This window comes from Serinus canaria, chromosome Z (genome assembly GCF_022539315.1).
Source record: "Serinus canaria isolate serCan28SL12 chromosome Z, serCan2020, whole genome shotgun sequence".
In the NCBI taxonomy this organism is placed as follows: domain Eukaryota; kingdom Metazoa; phylum Chordata; class Aves; order Passeriformes; family Fringillidae; genus Serinus; species Serinus canaria.
The window spans coordinates 37996055-38023720 of NC_066343.1; the positions used below are offsets into that span (position 1 = coordinate 37996055).

The window sequence follows — 27666 nt, forward strand, 5'->3', positions numbered from 1 at the left end:
TGCAAAATTTTATTAGTAAATTCCACACTTGGCATGAGAATTGATACAAGTTAATCCCTGATCTCCTAAAATATGCACACAGCAGCGGGGTTAGGATAAAGAGTTAGGGCAAAAGGGGAGAGAGCAGGAGGCAGAGAGAGAGAGGAAGAGAGAAAGAGAGAGAGGTGATTAAAAGACAGGGGGGAAGGCAAGAGAGACGCAGTGAGAGAGTCCTGTCTACAGCATGGCTCCAGCTAATGGGAAGTCCAGGGACAGGCGATGCACATGTGCCTGGGCTTTGTGAGGATACCTTTTTTTCCCCTGCCATGAATACAACTTTCTCATTTTCTATACAAATTAGTTATCATGCACAGTCAGTTCTTTCAGACCTTTCTGTAAATGGGTCAGAGGGCTTCAGGCATCTTGGGTGGTCTTGATCCCTTGCCATAGTCCATGCATGCCCCCTTCTCAGTCTCATTCTGGTTCTTGCACTCTGTTGTCCTTATCTCCAAGAGTTACAGCAAGACTGTTTGTCCTGGAAAGGTGCTGCCCTACTTCTGCATGGCCACTTCTCCAGGCACACCCTGTTCTTTCTCACAGTGTGTGTTACCAACAACCACTGGTTGTTATTACCAACAGTCCTTGGTTGGCTCCACAACTATCTGGGTATTGCTGTTTGAGACACACACATTGGCCCGTTGTCCTAGGGAGGGAGCATCCTGCATGACCGTCCTGAGAGTCACCTTTGACCTCTTCAAAGACCAACTTAGAAGAATCACATGGGATATGGCTCTAGAAGATAAGGAGGTCCAAGAGAGCTGGTCAATATTTAAGTATCACTTCCTCCAAGTTCAAGATCAGTGAAGCCCTATGAGCAGGAAATCAGGAAAAGGGGAGAGTAGATCCTCATGGATGAGCAGAGAGTTTCTAGAAAGAAATTTCTGGGATGTGAAAAAAGAGCCAGGCCCTGTGGGAGGACTACAGGAACATCATCAGAGCATGCAGGGATCAGATGAGGAAGACCAAGGCCCCCTTGGCATTGAATCTGGCAAGGGCAAATGAAAGGGTTTCTACAAGTATCTCAGCAGTAAAATGAAGATTGGGAAAATGTGGGGCCACTGCTGAATCAGATGGGTGTCCTGCTGATGGAAGACACAGAGAAGGCGGAATTATTGAATGCCTTTGTCTCAGTCTTTACTGGTGAGGCCAACCCTGAGGAGTCAGAGGAAAGAGAGGAAGGCTGGAGGAAGGAAGACTTCACCCCGGTCACAGAGAGTTGGGTTAGAGATCAGCCAGAGAGACTTAACACCCATAAATCCATGCTCTGATGGGATGCACCCATGGGAGCCCAGGGAGATGGCAGATGTTGATAAGCCAACCTCCATTATCTGTGCAGAAGCATGGAGAACATTGCCCAATGACTGGAGCAAAGCCAACATTACTGCCATCTCCAAAAAGGACAAGAAGGAGGACCTGGGAAGGTGCATCCTGCCATCCCCACCTCCATGCCTGAAAACAGATCAGAGCAGCCCATTCTGGAGGTCATGCCCAGGCATGTAGAGGACAGTAAGCTCACTGGGAGTAGTCACCATGGGTTCACCAAAAGGAACTTGTGCTTGATCAATCTGATGAACTTCTGGTGGTGGCATGGCAGGATGGGTCAGTGAGGGGACAGCAGTGGATGTTTTCTGCAGTGACTTCAGCAAGGCTTTTGACACTGTTTCCCATGACATCCTGGCAGGTAAGCAGGAAGTGTGGGTTACAGGAATGGGTGGTGAGGTGGATCAAGAACTGGCTGAAGGGCAGAGTTCAGAGGGTCCTGACCAGCAGAACAGAATCCACCTGGAGACCAACAGCCAGTGGCATTCTCTGGGATCAATACTGGAACCAGCCTTGTTCAACTTGTTTATCAATGACCAGATGAAGGGATAGAATGTACCCTCAGCAAGTTTGCTGATGGCACTGAACTGGGGGAGTGGTGACCCACCTGAAGGCTCTGCTGCCATTCTGTGGGACCTTGATAGGCTGCAGAGCTGGGCAGAGAAACTTAATGAGCTCACCAAGGGCAGGGGTCGGGTCCTGCACCTGGGCAGGCGCCGCCCCAAGCGCCAGCACAGGCCAGGGGCTGCTCCTACAGAGCAGCTCTGTGGAGAAGGACCTGGGACTCCTGGTGGGTCACAAGCCATCCACAAGCTGGCAGTGCCCCTGTGGCCAGGAGGGCCAAGGGTACCCCGGGGTGCATCAGGAAGAGCATGGCCAGAGGGCTGAGGGAGTTGTGCCTCCACTCGGCCCTGGTGAGGCTGCATCTGGAGTGCTGTGTCCAGTTCTGGGCTCCTCAGTACAAGAGAGACAAGGAGCTACTGGAGAGGGTCCAGCAGAGGGTCACAAATATAAATTGGGGTTTGGAGCATCTCTCTTATGAGGAGAGACTGCAGGAACTGAGCCTGTTTAGTCTGGAGCAGAGAACACTGAGAGGGGAATCTCATTAACATATATAAGTATCTCAAAGGTGGGTGCCAAGAGGATGGTGCCAGACTTTTTTCAGTGGTGCCCAGTGATTAGATGAAGACCACTGGCCATAAACTAAAACACAGAAAATTTCTTTACACTGAGGGTGGCAGAGCACTGGACCAGGTTGTCCTGGAGTCCTCCTCTGTGAAGACATTCAAAATCCATTTGAACAGGTTCCTGTGTAACTTGCTGTAGCTTACTGTGCCTTGGAAGGGGAGTTTGACTGGATGATTGCCAGGGGTTCCTTCCTACCCTAATGATTCTGTGATTCTGACACTTCTAGGCTTCTGTAGCCATCCACCCCATAAGTTTTCTGGTGCTAGATCTCAGACTTGACACTGCCTAAGGAGATCAGAAATCCACTGTGAAACTAGCAGTCATTGACCAATGAGAGCAAATTAAAATTAATAATTAGCAATTAAAATAAATGTTTGGTTACATTAAGTGATTAGGATGTGAAAACTGGGCTTTAGGTCACTTGAAGTATTAGACCTGTCTATCTAACCCCCTTTATAATTCTCCTGTCTCATTATATGAACGTTTTTTTTGGAACCTCCTTGATGTAAACAACTTCTGCACCCTCTTCTCATTTTCACCCCCGATTCACACCTCTCACTGTGCTGGTACAAAACTTTATCAAGAACATTCTGTGAATTATATTAGCACATAGAGAGGAGTTAAGAATACTCCTGCCAAAAAAGTCCAACAGTTATTTTTTAACTTACAAGTGTATTTTATTATTTATAAAGAAGAGGCAGGGTGAACAAAAACAGACAGAAAATTATTCAGGATGAGTATTTACCCTTAGTTATTGCTGTCCCAGGGGTGAGGATGTGATTTCAGTATTGCTTCAGGTATCAAAGCACTCTTCATTCAGGTGTTTATCTGACACTTTTTAAAGCTGTGACAACTGCCCAGGATCAGCAAGTACAGTGTGTACTTGTTTATTCTGTTCCTCATCACGTGCCTTCCCAAAGCTCTACTATCAGCAGCAGAACACAAACAACACTTAAATCCTGTAGACTGAAGAGGAAGCAGAAAAAAATAGAAATAAAATCTTTTTACTGCATGATGGAATTGTGCACCCTGATTATAGAAACTAATAAATCAGTTTTATGGAAAAAAAAAAAAAAAAAGTGCATGGAGTACATATACACATATATATAATAATTTTTTAGACATATATACATATATTCTCTCTCAGAGTCTCTATATAGGTACACAAATAAATGTAGATGTCACTAATTTATCGAAGAACTCTATTGCATTTTTTAAGTTGGAAACCTAAAACCGAGTTTAATTTGAGGCCAGTCTAAGTAAGCTAGTTTTACATCAGAAGGATCACTGGTAGCTTGGTCCTGTTCCCAAGGGCCAGGACAGATGATGAGGCAAGAACAGAGATGTGGCATTCCTCAGCATAACCACAGGGCCTCTAAAACCACCACTGAAGGACATGCTGAACATTTGTTTTGCAGTGGGTGTACCCGGGCTACTGGTTAGGATCTGTGCTCCTGCTGGCAGGATGCATGCACCTGCACACTGCCACGTGTCAGCCATTCTGTGCCCTACTTGCTGTCACCCAACTTGCCTTCATGAAGTATAGCTTCACAGCAAAGCCTGGATCTAACCCCAGCTGCTATTTTCCCCACATTTTGGGTTCTTTCCTCAGTTTGCACCAAAAGCACATGACAGTGAAGGGGCTAGTGCTGGGACACTGCTCTGACTAATAACTGCTGCTTGGGTGGCTGCTGACACTTAAATGAAAATTCTCATAGTTTGTGGGCTGCTGGGTGGCTGGTGCTTACAAAGAGATCCATATCTGCTCTGTATAAACAAACCTCAAATGCAGATTAAGAAAGCAGCTGCTTTATACAGTGTGAACAATGGATATTCTTTGCTGGAGTCCTGCTTCGCTCTACCTCACCTACCTAAGTACTTGTATGTACTGTGCTACCTATAGCACAGCCCTGCAAGCACACCACTCCACAAAGTCCTTCTTAAAGGCTCAGGGTGAGTTTTAAAGTTTCCCTCTGCAGTGTGAGACTAGTTCAGACCATGTCTGCAGAGCTCTCTTACACCAACTGTGGGTGAGAGGACATCACCTATGAAGTGCTTGCAACACCAGGCCACAACTTCCTTCCATGGCCTCCCATCGTGGTTTTGCAAGGTATCTGAGGGCTGCTGAGAAAGTAAGGCAGATTTTTTAAATTTTTTAAGAATCAGAGACTATTTAGTGGTTGGACCGGTGTGAAACGGGACACACCACAAGCTGCCATCAAGGCTGCTGAGAGAAGCAGGCAGTGCTCATGATAAAGATGTTGTGACTGCAGAAGTCAGCAATGCCTGATATTATTCCTCAGACACTCATCAGCATGATACAAAATTAAAAAGACATAGAAACGCTCAGTCAAACATACGTGAGCTAAATACTAGTTCACATATGTACCTTTGTATCAGTATTTAATAACTTCTTGGCATAAAATGATATATGAATAAATCAGTGTCCATTTGACTTCCTATTAGTTTTGGAGAAAAATGCAGAAATGGTACTATTTGTACTGTGATATAGATAGATAGATAGATAGATAGATAGATAGATAGATAGATAGATAGATAGATAGATAGATAGATAGATAGATAGACAGACAGACAGATATGTGTGACTGTTGTTAAAGCACTGGTTGTCTAACTTGTTGCCAAAGTTAATTCTTCTTTACAATTATTGGGAACATTTGCACCTATTTCAGAAGTAAAATAAAGGCAAACTACCTAAACCTAGTGGTGTCCAATAACACAAGAAAACACAGCATGCCCACCAGTCTCTAATAAATGAGCAGTTGTTCACAAATAACTTTGACTTGAAACTGAGTTAGTGTGAGTGGCCAGCCGCAGAGAGGTGGCCTTGTGACGGCAATCACAAGATGGGGGATCAGAGAACAGGTTGGGGCTGGCAGGCTTCCCACCAGTCCCGTGGCACCCTGGCTGCCTGTGCTGCTGCCCTGCCAGCCCAGCATGCTGAGGAGCCGATCCTGGACACTCTGCAGCAGGACCTCACCCATCCCTCAGAAAGCAAGGCAGCTGAAATGCAGATGGTCTTTGAAATGTAGGATCAAATGGGTGTCTGAGCATTTGTATCAAAAGTTGGTACTTTATTCTGTTTTCAACAAAACATATACATGGAGAGTTTTGCTGTTTTTTTAATAAAGCCAACTCATATTTCTGGAAAAATCAGGCAAAAGTTTTATTCATTTACAAAATAACAGCTATTTAGAGACAGAGAAGAAGAGCTTTTAGCTTAAATGGATTATACCACACAGACTCGTTGTGAGAAACGGGGGGTGGTACCCATGGAAGAGAAGTTTAATAAGAGGAAAGATTATAAAGTCAGTAACTTCTGTGGGACTGCAAAGGTAAAAGTTTCTATTTTCCAGAGATATAGAAAAATAGAGATAGATATAGATATATATATATATATATATATATATATATATATATAGATAGATAGATATAGATATAGATATAGATATAGATATAGATATAGATATAGATATAGATATAGATATAGATATAGATATAGATATAGATATAGATATAGATATAGATATAGATATAGATATAGATATCCACGGCCCAAAAGTGGGAATAGCAGAGAATAAATGAACACTGAAATAGAGGATCTGCACACGTTACCCCGCAGTACAGAACACCTGAAGTTTTGATGAGACATTCCCTACCACTCAGGCTTCATGTCATCAGAGACAACGTTCACAAACCCTGTGTATCATTACCAAAATCACCTTTGTTTTTTGTTCCTAGCTTTCTGCAAATACAGATGTGATTTCAGAAAACACAAAACAAAAAACGTCAAACTAAGCATGTGATCTGATTCAAGTGAACTAATTTTAATACTTCATAGAGATAGGATTTTCCACTGTGATCTGCCCTGAGGAGGTTGCTTTCATCCGATGCAATGTTTTACATCATGGCTTTGCAAGACTTTGTTCATCAGGAGCCTAGCAACCTGTGTTCTGGTAGCATCTCTTGTAGTTCTGACCACTGCACTCAGTGAAGGTGTTTGGTGAGCCAGCTTGCAGAGGGCGTTAGCCAAGACAGCTATGTACTCCCACCTTCATAAACAAGAATTTGGCTTAAGAATTGTTGTCAGCTGCTGAGCAGGTCACCCAGTGAACATTTTATCACTTTTGAAGGGACACCTCTGAAGGAGATAATGGCCCCGCTCAGTTACTGGGTCAGCTGTGCTCAGGCTGAGTGTGCATGGCCAGCCTAACCCCGGCCCGGGCATGACCGTTCCTGATGTCTCATCGATTCTGCTGACGCTCCAATGCACCGTGGGCACGTGCCCAGGGAAGAAAGGAGGTCAGCTTCTCTCCACGCCCAGCTGCCGCGACACCGGCCGTGGCATCGTGTGCTCTGAGGAGCACAGCTCTGAGACACCCTGCTGGATGACACACCATCGGTCTTTTGCCCTTCTGAGCGCCAGGTTTCCTGTTTTGTTCCTGCGTGGACAATTTTCTCCCTCTTTTAACAACACAGTATGATTTATTGTTCCAGCACAGAGAGAAAAAGGAGGCTGCTCAAACAAAAGCAGGGTGGATAAGTGGAAAGGGACACGCATACCAACGTAGATCTGAAATTTAAACTCAGCAGAAGAACGCTGAGAAGGGGGATGTTTACTTTTAGCTCTTTTGAAGATATGCTGGGATAAAACAAAGCCAAAGGGGGAGACTAGCCTTCTTGCAAATCCACACCCATAGCTGCTAATCAGTTGCCTGCCCTCTGGCAGAAGGCCTCCCTGCTTTTGGCCTTCTTCCTCTCCCACTTTTCAGCTCTGTGTCAATTTAGATTAAAAATTCAGCGTGGAGGGAGTTTCTTTTGCTCTTGGTTTGCAGAATTACTAAGAAAAAGGGGCTACGAAGTTCGTTGAAATGTCTGGAAATAGTGCTACAGAAATACCATTTCAAAAGTATTCCTGATGGGCACTCTGTGTACACAAGCTTTGCTTGTAAAATGCTCTATTATGTTGTGAGAAAAATGTGACAGAAATGCTCATAACAGCACTGAAGCAGAAAACACAGGTCCTCTCCAATTCTTCCCATGACTAGTAAGCAACAAATTGCAAAAAGGCAGCAGAATTTATTCCTAACCTTTGCACAAGGCATTGGAATTTCTATATAAACAGAGAGAGATATGAGAGAAATCTCCAAAAGCCTATGCAATTTTACAACGCAGCTGATGTTTCCAGTATATATTTCCTGTTCCAAAAAAACCCAGCTGTCAGTTTATGCTTCATGCTTGAATGAGGAAAGCAATACAGCTAAACATGCTGAGCAGAAGGAATGTTAAGATGGCTATTGAGAACTTGCATTCACAATTCTAGCATTGTTGTGCTATTATGATAAAAGATTGTGCTATGTAGCTTTATTTTTGGTGGGCTTGATTGGGGGCTTTATTAGTTTTTTTTTTTGTTTTTATTTTTTCTGGTTTTGTTTCTGGTTTGTTTTGGTTTTGTTTTTTGTTTTGCTGTATCTAGCACAAATGGGCACCTGCACACACAGCAATGAACTGGTTTAAGAGTTCTGTGGGGTGTTTTTGTGCCTTATTACGAGCACCATAAACTGACATTTTACAGAGATGTGCTTAGAAGTACCCTTTGTGGGAAAAACCACCTGACTTGGCAGCTCTGAAGCCATGACGTTTGACCTTTGGCTATAAGCAAAATCAAGCATGTTTCAAGACATGCTACAACCTCAAGGGGTTCTCAACATCCCATTTCAGCATCAACTTCTCAGACACCCTAAGCCAGTCTGAGCACCTAGTAGCCCAGCACTTATTTTAAACAGAATCTTGTCATGGCATGCATGCTGTGCAGGAGGTTTTTATCATTAATTAAAAAAAAAAAAATCTTACTCCATAGAACTTAGAATATTTCCATGGCATTTAGTAGCATGTAGTTTCTGAGACTAGAATTTTTCCTAGTAGAGGCAGGAACTGGCTGTAATAGCTTCAGAGGGCCCTCAGTGGCACCCCAGGGGAGCACATCTAAGCCATTCTCACCCTGAGAGAACACACAAGTACAGACAAAGAACTTTGAAACACAAAGTTAATTCCAGGTCAATGTCCAAAGTGTCACTAAGCATATGAACAACACAAGGCTGGAAAATCATCTCTTCCTTGCTAAGCTCTCAGATCAGAGCACATAGAGGACCTCACATCCCAAAGCCACCCTTAACCAGAACAGGCTTCTGAAGGTGGTGGGAGGGGAATAGCTCACTCCTGACTCTGCTCCGTCTTTGACCACTTCTTCCCAAACCTGGACTGCAGACGGTACCAGCTATCAACACTGCAGCACCACATCTGACAACACACAGTGTTACTTCTACAATGTGTTTCCCAACATCATTTTATTGGGAAAGTCAAACAGGTTTCACTCAGAAGTAGGTTTTGGATCTCCTAGAGGTGGTGAGAACCATCGGTGAACAAAACAAGGAAGAAGCGTTGTAAAAAATAATCCAACAAGTATTTTATAAATGGCCATCGCCATGGTTTCTTTGTTCCTTCGAGCACAGAGGTTGGCAGTAGCTCTTCAGCAGAAAACAGGCAGGATGGAAACCAAGTGTGTTGCAGAAATCATATTTTAAGGCCACTGGACAATAAATCTTTGCACAACTGAGCTTTTATAAAAACCCAAAACAGTCACCTGTGTTTGTGAACACAAATGAAGGTGGCATCTTCTGAGATTCTTCTGAAACTCGTAATCTACCTAAACTAATCAATCCACAGATCAGGTCTCCACCCGGTGGCCAACCCTCCTGCTCCCCCAAACTAAATTCCTGGTTGGGCTCCCTGTTTTCAGAAGAGCCTTATTATCACTTAAGTTCAGTTTTGTGAATTGCAAATGAAATTCTGCTTTTGATTTTAGCCTTTCTTCCACGTGCTTTAGGTGTCCCTGCACTCACCTAAAATTTCACTCATGATTCGATAAAACTATGACTAGCAGTTTTTTTTTTTAAACTGTGACATAACAAAATCTCTATTACAGATTTAAACAATTATTTCTTCAAAACAGTGTATTAATTGAGTCAGCATTTCATGCTATGACTTCCCAGCAAAAAGACTGAAGAGCATAGGATGGACAGCAAGTAAAAATAGGTGCTCACTGTCATACATCTTGGTGAAGTCCAAAGAGAGCTAGAAAGCAGAAACATCAGGTTGCACTATGACAGCCTTCAAGCTATGCTCAATTCTTTGGTTAATAGCCAGAAATTAATTGCTGTCAATCTCTAATATGTCAAAACTGATTAGCTGGCATTAAGCTTAAGACATATATGACAGGATTTGTTATTTTATGGAGGAGATTAAGGAGCAAAGGCTGCATATATTCAGAAGCTCATTTTTGGGGTTTTTTTGAAGTGGTTATTCCCAATTTTCCGGTGTCTCTGGTTGTCTCAGAACCATGTTTTTGGAGTTCTGTTATTCAGACCAACAGTTAAACTTTCATCATAGAAAACCTTCAATAATACAATTAATCATGTTTCCCTTTCCTTAAGTTTTTCACTGCATGAAATGACAAGTATTTTTTTACCATAGCTCTTCAAAGCATTTTGAAAATTACTTTAGAGCATGGCTTGTGTAGCAGAATAATAAAATTATTTGTTTCACTGTCAGTCTTTGGAAATTGATTAAACTTTAGCAAAGACAAAAACAGTCACATTAAAAAAATACCCCTAAAATTCTGTTCTACTCAGCAGTCACAGATAGTATGAGAAATTGAGTGCTCTGAAGATAGTTTCCTACATGAAATTAAACTTCATTTCTCACCAGACTCTGTAAAAACTTCATGTGTAAGTGAAATAATTTAATTTCATTATTTTCCTTGCCTCAAGAATACATGCCTTTAAAAGCTCAGGTCCAGTGATAAAATATAAAGCGAGTGATAAAATATATTCAACACGCAGAGCAGAGAAACTGCTAAGAGACCTTTAGGACAAGAACATTCTAAGAAGCATAAACACAAGAAAACCAAATGCAAAACTTTTCATTGTCCCAAATTCTAATAAAAAAGTGTATTTTCACAATTAAGATGCTAGCAAACAAGGACTCCAGTGGTTTGTCACTGTTCTGAACTGCAATTTAGCATGCAATAGTGCCCAGCTCATGTATTTCAATAGGTGTAAGACCCCATTAACAACAGTAGCTGTTATTTAGACAGGATCCGAACCAGGTATAGATAGGATTTTTTACTGATAATACATGTGCACTATTATATTTTAAAGTAAGTAATTTTTTAATAAATGCAGCTTCAGCTATCAGTAGGAACATATAACCAGTGGAAGCTTTGGAGAGAAAACACTGGACTAGTAATCAAGAGCTTAACTACCACAGCTTTCTGTGGAGCCATTCTGCAGCTTTCCATGACCACACATAGCTGTATCTTCACAAAGGAAGAATGCTGAACAGAGACAACACTTCCCCCACTGGAACACACACCACTATGGAATCATTTGCTACTTTACTATAGTATTTCTGAAGTAAATAAAACAGCTTTGCCGAAGATAGGGCCACTGCAATGGAATCACAAAACCAGATTTAATATTGTTCTTAAAATGTGTTCTTTATATTCCAAAGAAAAAAAAACTTATACAAACTGCAACTTACACAAAAATTTTAGTCTTTTTAGTGTCATGTAAGGCAATTCTGGGTGAAGCTGTTACTTCAGGTTGTGTAAATACTGAGTTATCTACATGACCTGACTTACTCTGTCCCCTTCTTTATTATTCACTCTGAGAAGGATGTTCAGCCAGAACAGTCAGCAAGTTTTAATCCACAAAAATAACTGCATAATCACATATTTGTTCTAAAAAAGTCAAAGGCTGATGGCTGTTTTGTGAACTACATGCCCATTCACATGCAGATACTTTGGAAAATTATTTCCTTTTCATTTCCCATCTGGTCATAAAAAAATACCTTGTTTTCCCAGCAACTTTTTTAAACCCTGGATTTTGCAACCAAACACCTTTCCCTCTTGCCCATTTTTTTAACAGTTCAAGTCCCAGCAGGCTTTTTACTGGTCTCACTTCTTAGCCAATAAGGAAAACACAAAGCATGAAGCACTACCAGGCTCACAGTAACATCACCTTCCAGTATTAAAAAGTGTTAGGAGAGACAAGTGTCAATCCATTCCCAGTTCCAGCAGCAAGAATGAAAATAATTTTCTGCATAAGGAGCTTATACAGTCAGTTCTCAAGGCAGCATTTTGCTCCTGGCTCTCATTCTGAATGTACAGACCAGTGCCATTTCCTTCTGAGTATCAGCCCTTAGAGGACCACCTGGTGAGCTCCATAAAACTTACTCCACAGCTTCCACAAGCAGTGTGGAGGCTTTCCATAACTAGCTTAGCAAGTCAACTTAATAGCTAAGTTCTAACCAGTATTTCTGCTCTGTGGCTTGTTACATAGCCACTGGGCTGAGTGAGGCTCTTCCTTTAAAAAAAAAAAAAACCAAAAAAAACCAAAGCAAACTTGTCAGGAAATTCAGGTTGAAAGAATTCAGCTGCAAGCAGCACATAACTCACAATTATTATTACGGATAACTCACCTTGTTTTTCTTTTTAAAAGAGTTTATTAAATGCAACTTAAAGACTTACATTATCAACAGTAAGGAAATTAAATTGTCTGTAAGTTATGGTCTAAGTGTTCCTTTGTGTGCATGGCTATCAGCTTCTGAAAAGATGGGCACAAAAACCTACAGGTCCATGAACTCAGTGCTCGTGCTAGTTATGCTACAGAACCACACCTCCTTCACCTACAGCCCAAGAGCAAGAGTTGATGTCAATACCCAAAAGCCAAGCCAAACCTTCTTCCCCCTGCTGTTTTTGGTATTTACCAACCTTTGCAGGACCTGGCTACTAGCACCTGAACCACACCTGAACAGTAGCATGCAATAGCTAATGCTCATGTTTGCAGTGATAGCTGCAGAGATACAGTGCCCTGTGTGAATCACCTCAGTTAAGTCAGCCAGCAAGTACACAGGTTACAAAGCAGCTCAATATCACTTTCCATAGGGAAAAAAATGTCTCCCTTATCCCTTTTCCTTCTCCAGCTGAAGCTGATACAGGGGGAAGACAACATCTAGTGTCCTACATATCTTTAGAAACAAGCCCTCTGAACAGCCCAGGTGTGCTTTAGGTGCTCCTGCTATAATGCTCAAAAGGACATAACTGCACAAACTACACAAATGTGCTGCTTTTAAGAAAACTAACAATTAAAAGCTAAGTGAAGACCAGATGCTGCATACAGAAGACGACAAGACTGAAGATGTTTGTTATGAGACACTAGGAAACAGGGGTATTTTTCCACTTCCCATTTTAAATAAATCTGTAAATTCTATTCTCCCTTTTGTAACAACTACTAAGCCATCCCCACATAGGGCTGCATTTTAGTGACCAATGGAGAGAGAGGTACACACATACAGACTCTACCTAAGAATACGATTTAGGATGCCTATTTGACAAAAGTCCCAAGTAAAAAAGACGACCAAAATGCCAAGTCATATGTATGTAGTGGAATTTAAGTATTTATTTAAAAAGTAAACCTTTGGACACATTGCAATAAAAAAAAAAAAAAAAGGAAAAATACAAAGAATCTATTGGATTAAGCAGTTAAAAGCTAGCAATATTACAAGCTGTTTACATACCAACATTTACATTAATTTAAACAAGTGGCATGTCACCAACAAGTAAAATATACTTCAAGAGTTTTAAAAATCAAGTCGAGTTTTGAAAGACACAAGGCTACCACATGCGAACATGGGTTTGGTCATTCAGTTAAAATCCCCTCTTGTACTGAAATGTTCAGTCTTCACATTATACTAGTGGATAGCTAGCAGCTGTTGCTATTCCACAGTGGTTCTTCCTGTCCTTGGCCATGTAGATATATCCTTTGTCACCCCACTTCTCACCCCAGCTGAAAACAAAAGCAAAGTGCTTGTTTATATACTCAGAAGTTACTTATTTACTGCCTTTCCCTCTATGTGTTTAAAACTGAAAACTGTTGCCTTCCCCACTTGTGGAGAAAATCCAAGATAGCTGCAGCCAAAAACTTAAGTGTTTTCTGCCTTTTTGTTTTCCAACAATTAAAAGCATCCCAGGAGGCATCCCAAGTTCACAGAACTGAAGAATGCAGTCATTCTCTCACGAGGTAATCACATTGATGTGCAAACCTTGACTACAGGTGCCTGAAGCTCAGACACTGCTCCCAGGCAATTTAAGGGAAGTCAAAGGCTGAAAACAGCATTTGAGGGTGGTGCCCCAGTAATGCTGAGAACATGAGACAAGCTCATGTGATGTGCCCTTCGGCATTAATTTATTTTCCCTCCAACCTAGGAGGTAATGTCATTTTTAAAGTTCAAGTATCATCCTATTTCACAGAAGTGAGCAGCACTCTGTTTCCAAAAAAAAATCCATGACACCCTCACAAGCAGGCTTCTCCTGCTCCCCTGCTTTATTCACTAGGTTCACAGGCTGTTCCAGCACTGAGCTCCCTTAAATTAACTGAACAAGCAGAATAAGATGGCTGCTTTGGGCTTACTTTATTAGGCTGCCAGCAACACGAGTTGGATTTTATCTTCTGTCATATCATACAATCTGAAAACAAATCCCCAAATTTCCCACATACAGATTTTAATTACTGGTGTGTCTCTACCTCTCCCCTTACAAGTGACAAGCTTCTTTTTATTCTCCCCCAGATACATGACATAGACCTTACCTGTTCTTAACAATCCAGTATTTCTTCCCATCTACATCTTCCCCCTCAAAGCCATAACCTACAACCAGAACACCATGGTCCAAGTCTTCACTGCTGCAGTCTGGTTCATAGTAGATACCTGCAAAGTATTCACTCATGAGCAAAATCATCTGTACAAAACCCTTCTCCCCCACAAGAAGCTTTGTGTATTTCGACTCCACATTGCACAACTTCTTGAAACTGAGGGAGAAGTAGACACACACAAGAGAAATACATGTGGGAAAAAACCTGACATAGAATTAAAATGACTTCTGAATTATCATACCTGGTTTTTCTTTCGTCTGTTTAACTGCAGGGTAGTGAATACTGATTAATTAAAAAAACACAGTTATGTGGATAAATGTAATTAACAAATCCCCACCTGACTGATAGAACTGAAATGAAGAATGGCCTGCATCAATAGCAACAGACACTGGACCCACAGCTGCAACTGCTTTCATGAGAGCTCTTTCGTGTCCTTGAGGGATGTCAACAAAGCCAGTGTCATTAGCAGCATTGTATTCTGCCTTGTAGTGACAGTCTTCATCATCCTAAGTAGAGAAAGCTGTAGCTATTACACAAGTTTCCATTTAACACACAGGTGAGCACAGAACTACCATACATTGTGTGACTTTGCTGAGCAAGAGACTGTAGAGGATCCAACTGCCTAAGCAGCACTTAACAAGGATAACAGGGAATACAGAAGAACTGCTTCTGAGCCTCTCAAAAGTACAGATAAAGTAAGTGACAGTGGGGCCCAAAAAGTCCCCACCAACTTTACTAGAGGTGCAGAGGGCCATCACATCCTGGAACTCTGCCCTCTTTGGTTGGCAGGACAAGTATCTTTACAGGAAGGAAAGAAGTCCAGAATGCATTAATGGACAATGGAACAAAGCCAAGTATTCATTAATTACAAAGCAATCCAGAAACTGCTCATTGAGCAAGCACTTAAAATCCACAATTTTAACATGTCATAGTTTGAAAAGCTGTTCAGAATGATTTGAAAGCTAGGAATTTGTATTACATGACCTTACAAAATTTGGGGGTGGTATTTGTGGTATTTCTAGTAGGGTTGTTTTTTGTTTTATTGGGTGGGTTTTTCTGTTGTTTTTTTTCTTTGATTTTTACAGTGAAGCCTGAACTGCTGATGTCATGTACATTTACAGCAGGAGAGATGTGAGGCCTAGTTTGGAAGTCAGGTCATGTGAAACTGAAACAGTTTTAAGCAAGCACATCCTTTCCTCACCTGCACTATAGGTTAGCACCAAAATTGTTTCCCCAACTAAATGAACACAGACTACAGCTTGGTTGCTTACTTTTCATACTCAGCAAGTTAGGCACTTCCTATAATTAACTGTGATCTCTACGACAGCCAAGATTAGGAAAGATTATAGGGACACAGGTGAACAGGAACTCAGATCCCAAACAAACAGAATTGCTATTGCCCAGAAAAAAAGATCCTCTATAGTGAGCAGAACTCTTAAAAGGTGAAAACCTCAAACTACTGGCTCTCAAGTGATACCACAATTGTCTACTGTTCTTTTATCCTCTTGTATCTGTTTAACATTTGATAGATCATTACAGGGATTTTAAAAGCCTGTCCGTTATCTCCATTCATACACACTTAGTCCAGAATCAGAACTCAAGGCATTAACAACAAGTGTTGTTAAAAATCCAATTGACACTAACCACAAGAATTAGGTGGTCTATAGGCAGCAACTTTGTAATAGGCCAGTTATGGGAAGATGAATTGCTGTCCTACCACTAAGCAGCACTGTTGACAAGGGCTGGGTTCTTGGTTTGGTGTGGCAACCAAGATAAGGGATGGTAGAAGGGCTACAAGGAGGGGGAGGAACAAGAATACTTGCTCCAGTTTTTCTAACTGGTCTGTCAAGATTTTGACCTCAAAGACCAGTGCAATAGGTGATTCCTACCAGGGCTAGCAGTCATGCTAGTTCTCTTAGTGAAGACACAACAGGAATTACAGATGCACTGATCTCTACAGACATTTTCCTTTCTAGGTATGAGTTTCCCAACACAACGTTTTCCACACAAAAGACATGACACTTGCAACACAAGTTCAGCTATTTCACTTACCTTTGCAGTGTATGGATAGGATTCCTCTGAATCAATGCCCCCATTATCCTGTACATATTGGAAAGCCTGGTCCATGAGACCACCATTACAACCTTGATTCCCCTCAGGGCGAGAGCAGTCCACCAGATTCTGTTCACTCAGTGAAACAAGTTTGCCAGTTTTTCTGAAGTGCTGCCCTTCAAGAGCTCCTGTTGTGCTGAAAGCCCAGCAAGAGCCACATTGCCCCTGAAGTATAAAGTGAAATCATAAGTTACAAACTACAAACCCAGACAGTTACAAAATGGTGCTTAGTTTAGTAAGCTTGTAGTAGGCACCATCAAATAGGTATAGGATTTTTCCCCCTACAAGAAGTAGCATTCAGGAAACTGGATCTGTAACTGGTCAGAAATTCACCATCAGATAGTACCTGGTCTTTAACTGGAGTTACATAGCCCTTCTCTCGCCAATCTACTGATCGTGGTGCTTCCAGGAAGTTGGGCTCAAGAAACTGGGATCCTCTGTATTTTCTTTCTGATTTCTTGTGTATATAACCATTCATCAGCTGTCGGAACTCCTCAGTTGTCTAAAAAACAAATGAATATAAGCAGTCACTATGTACTGCTCTATCTATTACACACCATTACTTAGAACTATACATTACACGTCTCTACACATACCATGTCGCCAAACTGATTCATTCCCAACTTGTAGCTGTGTTTTCCTAATGCATGATCCAGATTATGGATTTCAATCATTTTCAGATTCTTCTCCCATACCACTCTCCTCCAGCCTTCCTCTCGCTAAGGGAACAAAAAATATGCTTACTTCAAGTAGGCATTTCAAACCAAGTTTCTCTGCACAACAAGAAGCTTTCTCAGGCTCATAATACCGGGCAAATGTACACTACTCGAAAGGGAAGCACGAATGGTGTTAAGCGATGATCTTTTTGCCGCCCTCATAAGAAAAACAACGAGCAGAGTGCAGCTGAGTCAATACACAAACACGGGAAAGGAACCTGGGAAGAGAAGGATTATGCTTCCCAAGCCCTGCCCATAGCCGGCGTTGTAACAAAGCAAACATGACTCAGCTGGTGGGGCCCAGCTCCGTGCGCTCAGCGCTCGCCCAGCAGAGCGCGTACGCCGGGGGCTCACCTCGTGATAGTCCTTCTTGTGCCACGACTTCCACAGCTGCCAGTGGTCGTCCAGCTCAGGGTCCAGCCTCGGCGCGCCGAGAACCGCGCCCAAGCAGAGGCACAGCGTGGTCAGGAACGGGTTCATGCTGGCCGATCTGCCGAGGACGGAGGAAGAGCGGTCAGGCAGGGCGCCCTGAGCGCGGGGGATGGCAGACCCGAGCACCCCGCGCGTCCTCCGCCTGCGATCGGCCGGAGCCGAGCACCCCGCGCTGCCCGCCCCGCCCTCGGCCGCCGCTGTAAACAAGACCGGGCGGCGGGGCCGGGACGCGGGATGCGCAGTCGGCAGCCTCCCGAGGAAGGGGCTGGAATGGCGGCTCCTTCCCGGCAGGAACCGCCCCGCTGCAGGACATGGACGCGACCGAGACCGGCCCTCTCCACGCACCCCCACCTCACATCCCGCGCTCACCACACTCGAGAATCTCCACCACACTCCTACCGCCTCTGCCCGACAACACTCGGCCTCTGCCGCCCCTCTTATCCCGGCCCCGGCCGTGCCCGCCCCGCCGCGCCCATTGGCGGCCGGGCCGGGCCGCGCCTCCCGCCGGGCCCGGGCCGGGGCGGGGTCTGCCGAGGCCGTCCCGCATCACCCCCGGCGCGGGCACGGGACCGGGAGCGCCCCGGAGCGATGCGGGGCCTCCCTGGGGGCCCTCCCTAGCGCCGGAGCCGCTAGGTTGGGCAATGTTTGTCCAAGTATTTACTGCGAGCGCTGTCGGGCCGGAGATAGTGGCAGCCCGCTGGTGGAATTTAACCCGGAGGGCCTTAACGTGGGCAGCTGGCACAACGAAGGGAAAACTGAGTCTGGAGGCAAAGAGACACGGATGGCGGGTGTTGGCAGCCCCAGCGCCGTCCGTGTGCTCCGGTGAGGGCTCCTGCTCGGGTCAGGTCGTTTCGGCGGCTCCCGCCCTGCCCCGGTGGTCTATGGCCGTGGGTGCCTCCGGCAGCCCCAACCCGCTTCTGCTGGGGGGACAACCGCTCCCTCTGCACCTCTGCCGGGGGGTTTGTAGAACACAGCCGACAGGGTCATTCCCGTGAGGCTGGCACCAGGCAAAGTGTCCCCCGCTGGGCGCAGCAGCATGGCAGTGACAGTGCTGCCAGAAACATTTCCAGGGAAGTCCTTTTATTCCCCCATGTTTGAGTATCTGAAAATTGCTTTATTGGGTATTTTGTTTTGGTGTTTTGGTTTTGTTTGGTTTTTTGTTTGTTTGTTTTCCTTTTTAATTTTTTCTGCTTCTGGACCCAAGTTCGGTAAAAGGTGTTTTAACACCAGTGGTGGCTAGTGTTTATGTGCAAAACATTCAGTAATACTGGAAACCACTGTTTGTGACATCAAGAGTTGCTGCACAGACGAGATACTAATGGGATGGACTTGGCTTTCATGTAAGCAGTAGTAGACAAACTTTGATTTTTAACAGGGAACTTGTCTACAGTAGTAGAATAATGCAGGTATTGTGAGGTTCACCCTTAAACCCTTGTAGAGGCAGCATTGCTGATGCCTTTAGGTTATAAACTTTAAAACATATAGTTAGTGTAAAAATCAGGGTTTGCAGACTGTTACACAACAGTGAAAAGGAAGAAATCATATGATACATACTTCTCACTTTTTTGATGTCTTAAGACATACAGTGTATTGCTAAAACAAACACAAGCAATACATGTTTCTTTACCCAGATAATCTCAGGAGCATTCTTTGGCCTAAGGAAACTTGACAGACGCAAATACATAAAGATATACTGAAGGAGTTGCCTTGTCTTTTTAAAGTACTTGTGCAAGTCCTCTATGGATTTGTATCTTTCCACCAGAAAACTTTTCACTTCATAATCAGTTCACATTTAAATGCCTCAGAGAGTTAGATATAACATCATCTAGTTTGGTTAACTTATAATAAGGGATTTTTTTTTTTCTTGAGTTTTGGGGTTTTTTTAAGATGTGTGGCATTTGAAAATATTTTACTTTACAGCTTTTTGCTGCTGTTTTTTTGGGCAATCAGATTTCTCAGTCCTGTTTAAGTTAGCTATGTTTATGCAGTTGTATCTAGTATTGACTGAGCATTGAAAGACCACAAGTAAATTATCAATGAACTATGGACAAGAAGTCTTTTTCTTAAAGGACAGGATGTTTAGCTGGCATGACAGGAGGTAATGTCTAAATGACAGGAGGTCTTGCACCATAAGTCACATGTCTGCTGTTCCGTAATGTGCCCTGAGAGGCACGAAGACAAACTGATGCTTTTTTGGATGATATGAGGTCTTGCCTCTTTGAGGAAGTTACCGTGCAGTCAGCTAACATATGATACCACTGTGCTATTCTCTCCTCCTGAACACTCTTGGTGCACGTACACACACACACACACACACAGGAGTCAAATACTATTTTAATATGAAGATAAATTCACCCTACAAGTTTATTTAACAACTGTACAAAGGGAAATCTTAGCTGAGAGTTTGTTGAAATCCTTGAAGGAGACAGGAATACTTTCACCTTCAGCATGTTGACTTAGGCTTGTACTGAGTCATAAGTGTTGTGCGGATATGTCAATTCCCTAGATATTTTGCTAAGGACATTTGAGAGCCCAGGTGGAAGAATGTAAGCATATGCAGGGGAAATCAGCACAGCAGCCGCCATGGTCAGAATTTGGTCATCACAAGAGTGGCCATTTAGAAACCTGTGATAGGAAACTGAACTAGGACTACCTCCCAACTCCTGGATGCACATTTCCTCTCTGAGAATTTTATTATAATGCATCAACATGAACACTGACAGTCCTGTTGCAGCAGCTGTTCATTATTTCAGGCAAGGTAAAGACACCATGTTACACAGCTACTAGGCATCCCTCTGTTAGTATCCCTGCTGCTCCTGCCTGTGCACCACAACATGTTCACAAGCCAAACTGTAAGCCCAGCGTGGTGATGGTCTGCTGAAATGAGCAGAGGGTCAGTGGCAGCAGTTACAGGTAATAACTAGGCAGACACTAATAAAAATAACTTTCCATCTAACTGTGCAGCCTTGTGACAGTATGTTGCAGTCACACCAGCACTAGCAGCCTTTGCTAAATTGTAAACCTCTCTGTGGGGACTGAGCAATGCACTCCTATGATAGCAGAGAGAAGGGGTGAAATCAAGAGCTCTTTCAGTTCCTCTGCTTAAAAGCTCAGCTGAAGCCATCCAGTCCAGAGGAGATGTAGCTAGCCATGTTAATCACAGCAGCCAATGTTGTATCTGCAATAATCCAAAGATTAAAATTTGGAAGGAAGACACCTGTCTATTACTTTAAATCTCTCCATTCCAGAGGATAACTTTCTAAATTTTTTTAAAAATCTCAGCTATTGAGGAACTCTACATATGCAAAACTCCAGGTATTTTGCCAAAGGCATACCACTCTTCTAAGAGGCAGGAACAGTACCTTTTAATAACTAGTCATGTCACCATTGCTACAGCCAAAAAGTTTGCCAACTTCACTGCAGCTCTCAGGCTCTACAAGTTACCAGAAAACAGAGTCTATACATTTCTAAACAGTGCCAAGAACTTCCATAGCAGTGTGTTGCCCCTGAAGCTGAAGGAGTCAATTTGGCATTGAATCTCCAGGGACAGATCTAATCAACAGGAGATGTGCTGCTGCAGTTTCAAAGTCTGGTTGGTACTGCACAAGTTGCTGCACAGACATATGTGCAGCACAATGTCCTCTCCCCCTTTGAAACCAATCTACTTATTTGAATCCAGGACTTTAGAAACCATTTTGGAATTTTTAAATCTTTGCTGTTCATTCTCCTGGTACAAGTACAGAGAGGAAGGGACCAATCTGCATCTGCCAGAAGACAACCCAGCAATCAGAAAAGCTAAGCTCCTTTGTAATGGCAATTGACTTGCCAAGCTACAGGAGGCTGGCAATATGTGAAAACCATCTGAGCAATGTAAACAGAATAACCTATGTCACACTCAACTGTGACAAGATTGTGTGAACAAGCAGCTCCTCTAGACCAGCAAACTCAAGATAACTCATGATGAGCCATGATCTTTACTGAAGTAAAAACAAGTGGCATGTTTGCCTGCCATTTTATCTGAATAGCAAAGGTAGGACATTTATTTTATTTAGTCAAAGTGCTGGAGATCTCAATTACTGTTGAGACAAAATTCAGGATTTTTGTTCCTGAAATAAAAATATTGAACTGGCTTACTTAAAATGCTATGCATGTGAACATGTTTGTTTATACAAACATTAAAGTCCTCTAGGTTACTATTTAGTTTCTGTCATTTTACCATACTACACAACAGCTTAAGAATAGATTTCTACAGGAGTATGGTCTCAGGCAAGATGTATTTCAGTGTTATATAGCCCAAAATGCAAAGCCTTGCATTGCAGAGGACACTGTGCTGATTTTACATCCCAGAGTCTGATTTGTGTGTGAGAAATGCCAGTCATATTTGTCTTTAGGAAAATGAAACTTTAAAAAATACAGGCCAACTTTCTTTTCTAAAAAAATAATCATGATTTTCTTCTACCTTATAGTAAATGCAGGGGAAAAGCATTGTAAATTCCCAAACCCAGAATGACTGCTTCAGAAAGCTGGGAGGATGTGAGAAAACAGTTGCAGTAGGGATATCCTTATGCTGCTTGCTTTAATACTTATTAGTGGTATAGAAAAGTTTTAGGAACTGCAGATATTTTTTATTGCTTTGAGCATGCCTGGGAAAAAGGCTACCAAATAAACATGAGTGGTTTCTCTTCTTCTGTGCAGTTCCATGAAAATAACCAACTTTCTCCCCCAGCATAGACATTTCTCACCACAGATCTGAGGTGGCTCCTGAATTTATAATGTCCCTCTGTGATTAAAAACTTCGTTCATAAGTAGCCTCTTAAGAATCTTTGTTTTGGATTCTCCCTAGTAAAATGTAAGATTCAAACTGCTTCAGCTGGAGCATAACCTATAATGGGGTTATTTGCATCATTATTGAGTTAGAAAAGGAAGCAGCATTTGCTTCAAGAGAACCCAGATAGAATTCTGTGAGTGTTCCGAAGACCTAGGACATGGCTGAGGAGCAGTGACACAATCCTACTGAAGTTCTTTGTTTTCAGCGGTCTTGTGATCTATCAGAATCACCATTTCCTCACCCAAGTGCTAGATAAGAAACCACATTCCAGCTTCTTTGCTGGCCCACAAGGCAGAGACGACTTCGTTTGCATCTCAATGTCTCACCTAGTCACAGGAGTTGGGAAATGATGCAAGGCATTGCTTGCCTTGCAAGAAAGACCAGGTGGGGGTCCTCCATTCCTTCGGGGTTAGGGTTTCTCATAAGAAATATTCTGTTTCTGTGAGGTTTTTTTATGAAGGTATTTTTTTGTATGTGTGTGGGGGAAAAGAGTTCTTTTGTTCTCCTTTTTCTTTTACCTTATTTTTTTCATAGAGGTTAAATACTGAGTTTGAAGTCAGTTTTGAAGCTTTGACCATTGTGTAATTCACATGCTTAAAATTCTAAACTTTGATTGATTCCTGATTCATTACTCAATGTCTCTGTCTGATTTCTGGCAGGTAGTAATTTCTGTGTTTTGGGAGATTTGAAAGCTAACCGGGGGAAATAGGGGGAGTATGCAGGGAAGTATAGTCATTAATTGTTGATATGGAAGTTTACAAATATAGAATAATTTTCACACTGTATTGATGCTTGTCTAAAATCTAAAGGTAAATGGTGTTTTTTCCTCCTTATACTAAGAAGGATATTAAAAAGAAAATTCTCTAAAGTATTTACCATTTCCTGACTCTCCTGATTTAAAATTTTATTCTAACAAGTTGGAAGTTGTAAATCCAGTCAGTATTGCAAGATTCCTCTGACCAAGATCAATTTTTTTACTGCCCATCAGTACTCTACAGATCACAGTGAAAGCATTTAAACAGATTTCAAAGAAGGTGTGGGTAGGATTTCACATACTATTTAATATTTGAAATCACATTTTGTTTTGGTTTAATGATCCAACATTTCTATTTTGAGACAGAAACAGAGAAGTTCAGAGAAGTTCAGAGAAGTATAAATCTTTCAGTGTTTGATTATGATGTTTGTGCTTCTGCAAGCCATTGTAAACAGTTGCATAGCATGAAAGACAAATCTGTCTCTTGGAGCTGTAGTGTCTAAAGTGCAAGCTGACATGCTGGAAAGCATTTCCCGTGATAAGGTTAGAGACTGTGAGTGAGGTGAGGAATTATTTTTAAACTTAAAAGTTACAGGCTGGGCTTCATTAACAGATCATGTGAGAGAAGGTTAAACAAAAGCTGCTTGCAGAAGAGGAGAGAGGCTGTTGAAACAATCGAATATGGGTCTAAAGTTTGTTTTCCTGAAAATCAGGTAAGAGCCAAATGACTGCATGTGCTCTTGGGGTAAGAACAGTGGTGACTCACACCTGCTGTTATTTCAGCTTTACAAACAGGAAGACTGAGGAAAGAAGAAGCAGTAATGTGCAGCTGTGACCACTGAAATCAAATGAATGACTATGAACAAATCACTATAGGCTCTTCAGTACCATGATTAGCCATGGTAAATTGTAATGCATCACATCTCTTCTCCTATTTCTGCCAGTCAAGATAAATGCCAGGGTTACTTAGTTTGGGGGATATGAACATACTTGTGATATAAATGAGTGAAATGTGCATTGCCTTGTCAGTCTCTGAGATTTAGCTGAAGCATTGTCAGCCCATTGATCCTCAGGATGCTGGCAACTGCTGCCAAAATTACATTATAATTTCAAGTATTTTAATAACGTCTTAATCACTGTGGCAGACACATTACACCAGGTCTTTTATAGAACTTTTATGGCCACCAGAGATGTTCTTGATTTGAATCTTTGCACTATCAGTAGAGCAGAATTTCTTTTGATCTCTCCTTTGGTCAGCCTTAGCCTGTGAGGCATCCTAAATATATGCCACAAGCTTCAGGACAGCACAGCAGAAGGCTAATGAATTCTGCACTGGTTGTTCATTTGCCACTGAAAGCAAGTGTGTGCAAGAGGACATTCATGTGGATATGAAGTGAGGCTGATTTCGTTAGTGGCCAGCATGAAACAAGATACTTTAGGAAACTCTTTCACACCACAGCAGTGACTTGATGGCTCCATGACAAGGCCATACATAGTGCAGCAGCTGCAGAGCTGAGGGTTGAATACTGCTTCTCAAACTTCTCTCATGAGCTGCTATATATAAGCTTATGCAATTTCCTCTTGCTCCATATGGAAACATCCACAGGGATTTTACTAGACCTTGCCCTTGGGCAGAAGAGCACAGTGAGTGACTGACAGAGTATTCATAGAATCACTTCTCATCCTTGTCACCAGAGTCTTCCTATAGTCTTATAGCAGGCTGTCTTGTGGTGTGCATGCGTTACCAGAAAAGTGGGCTGACCTGGAGTGGTTATGATGGTGCCTACAGTAGTTGTAGTTTACAGCTGTGCTGGATAGCCTAATATTGGGGCCTGCTCAAGCCAAGCCTCACTATTCACATTACAGTGAATACAGCCCTTCCTGCAGATTCCTCCCTCCCTAAGCTCTATTGCTCAAAGTCAGACTTGGATATTAGCTAAGTAAGCTGTTTTACACACTGGCCTGCAAACAATCATTACTGACCATATCCATGATCTAATGCAAAAAATTTGGCCTTTGCCCATGGCTGGAAAGGTGGTGATGAAACCCCTTTGTTCAGAGGCTGTCCCAATGCTGTGTACCTGGGTTGCCTTCTGCTCTCTGGTCCCGTGATAGTGGTCCCAAGCTCTCCCATTAACATGAAGGGCAGACACTTGAGCACACACTGCAATCCAAACAGAGTGCTGCATGTCTCCTCTCCCCCAGCTGACTTTTTTTAAGGACTTTGTTTTTGGCTAAACAAGTAACTGCTCAAAACAGAGGCTGTGTTTAAGGGTTTTGCCAGGCTGGTCCAGCTACCATGTCTGTTAACAAAGGCTTTCCCTGGTGCAGGTTTCAGTGCAAATTTTCAGAGACCCTCAGTCCTGGCACTTAAGATCTGGAACCAGGTACATTCACAAGCTGCCTGAAAGAGGTTAATCCCCAAATACTATGATGAAGACAGACACAGAGGAAGGAAGGGAGAAAGAAAGTGAAGAAATATACAAAAGAATCAACATACTAGCAGTCTAGAGTTTACCTAAACCACCCTTATTTTGTGACCATTTTGATGTATGTACAGTGGCAAATATTAATGTAAATTTTTAAAAAAATATTACTATTTTTTATTTTTTCCCCCTAGCAAATAAGCTTGAATTCTGTACTTTTCTTTTTTTTCAGGCAGTACTACTACATTAGCACAGCTGGACATCCACTCTAAATAGTCTTACATTGTAACAAGGCAAGGACACTCAAGAATGGCTCCATACTGGCACAGCTCTCTTCTTCCTCTGTTTCATGAAAAAATATACCCATAACTCAAATATGAGTCACAAACATTATTTCATCTGTTGTTCAATAGACTGAGATTGTACTGTCCTAAACCATTCATGGACTGTAAATTGAAATTCCTAGAAAGAAGGGTCAATTATTAATGGAAAAATATACTTCAGTGATGTTCTGTATTTAGTGTACTGTAATAATTTAAATTAAAATGTTCCATCATAATATTACGAAAAATGTCTCCCCTTGAAGCAGTATTTAAAACTAAAACAACAAATACTGGATAAGACTCAGTTGAGTTGTCTAGGAAGATTTCTAATACCATATAGAAAGCTATTTTCCCTTCTTCTTTAGTTCTCACTGAAAGAAAAGAAAAGCAGAAGTGGCAAAATCCAGCTGGCCTATACTTCTTCCTCTATTTGGCCACATTTAAGAACTACATTGCCTGTTGCCCAGTATGCAAGTCTTCAGTTGCCTTGCTTGTCTGAAGGGGACTGGAGACATTAAATCAAAGAGTCATCAAAAAAAGTCTTTCAGAAATAGTTTAGAAAATTCTGACTCAGAATTTTGTCTGGCTTTTCATGTTTGCTTTCAAACTGAAATCTATATGAACATATTTTTAAATGATAGCAGAATGTCTAGCATAGATATGTCTGCATGTTTTAGCTCTGGCTGTAACATGCCCTTTTCACCTGGACTCAAGGTGAATTTTGTGCCTGTCTGATGATCCAGTACAAACCCAGTGCCACTGAGGTTGTTTGCTCCTCAGTGAGGTAGAAGTACATCTGCCGCCAGTGGTCTTTCTCTTAATCTTCCCTCAGACGACTAAGGTTGTGTGCTGACGGCTCCTGATGCAGAGTGAAAATGATGACAAAGGACAGATTGCTAGAAGTGAATTGATAGTTGGCTTAAGCAGAATATGTGGTATTTTCTAATGTTTCCCCTGACTTTTCCACCCACCAAGTCAGTTCGTAGTCCTTTATAGTGCTCTTTTTTGCCTCAAATTCCTCAAAATAAAAATAGCAAAAATAAGCTCTTCCTCTCCCCTGTCCCCAAGCTTTATCACCAAGACCATTCACTCTGTAGAATTTGATTTCATTAAGTGTTAGCCTTACCTTATCACTATCCTTTGAGAAAAGCAGAGGTCAGCAGCCACCCTAGACATTGCGTTAATGCACATTGTGTGTTTTTTGCTAGATCTTGACTGAAGATAATCAAAACAAAATAAAAAAGAGATGATAAAATACCTCACTGTAGTGGTATCACTACTAAAGGCAATATTTTGCATTGATTAAACACCTTTCTCTTCCACTAACATTAACTAAAAATACTTTGTTAACCAAGACCTGTGAGGGAATAGGGGATCAAGCCTGAAAATTATTCAGGACTAGTGTCTCTTTAAGACCTCCACACAGTTGTCAGGACATGTTTCTACATATTTTCCTAGCTAGAGCTTGGTTGCAGAAACAAATTTTCTGGGCTGACAAATCAGCATATGTGTTGCTGCAGCACTGCCTAAGCTTTAGTGAAAGAAGATGAAAGACAAAACCTGATTTTAATTTTTTTTTAAAGGTGAAGTGCTAGTATGTTCTTTGATGAGGGCTTGAAGCATTTTTTATGCAAAACACTGGAAAGAAAATTCAAAATTAATCTACTGCATTTGTAATTCAGTTCAGCTCAGATGTAGTTCCACATCCTGAATTCACTACAGGCTTGAAGGCGAAAATA

General features: G+C 42.1%; 1 protein-coding gene across 3 annotated transcripts; it reads right to left on the minus strand.

The window, feature by feature from the left end:
• Positions 1-13059: 13059 nt before the first annotated feature.
• CTSL (cathepsin L) lies at positions 13060-18076 on the minus strand. 3 transcript variants are annotated; one of them, XM_030237233.2, is made up of 8 exons: positions 17966-18076; positions 17519-17654; positions 17045-17167; positions 16795-16950; positions 16389-16613; positions 14674-14842; positions 14274-14391; positions 13060-13472 (listed from the first exon to the last, which is right to left on the minus strand). In XM_030237233.2, the coding sequence occupies exons 2-8, from the start codon at positions 17642-17644 to the stop codon at positions 13373-13375; spliced, it is 1017 nt and encodes a 338-aa protein (XP_030093093.1). In that variant the 5' UTR covers positions 17645-17654; positions 17966-18076; the 3' UTR covers positions 13060-13372. The 3 variants fall into 3 exon arrangements, with proteins under 3 accessions (XP_030093093.1, XP_030093094.1, XP_050843131.1); XM_030237234.2 differs by having other exon boundaries at positions 17948-18073; XM_050987174.1 differs by having other exon boundaries at positions 17942-18004.
• Positions 18077-27666: the final 9590 nt, after the last annotated feature.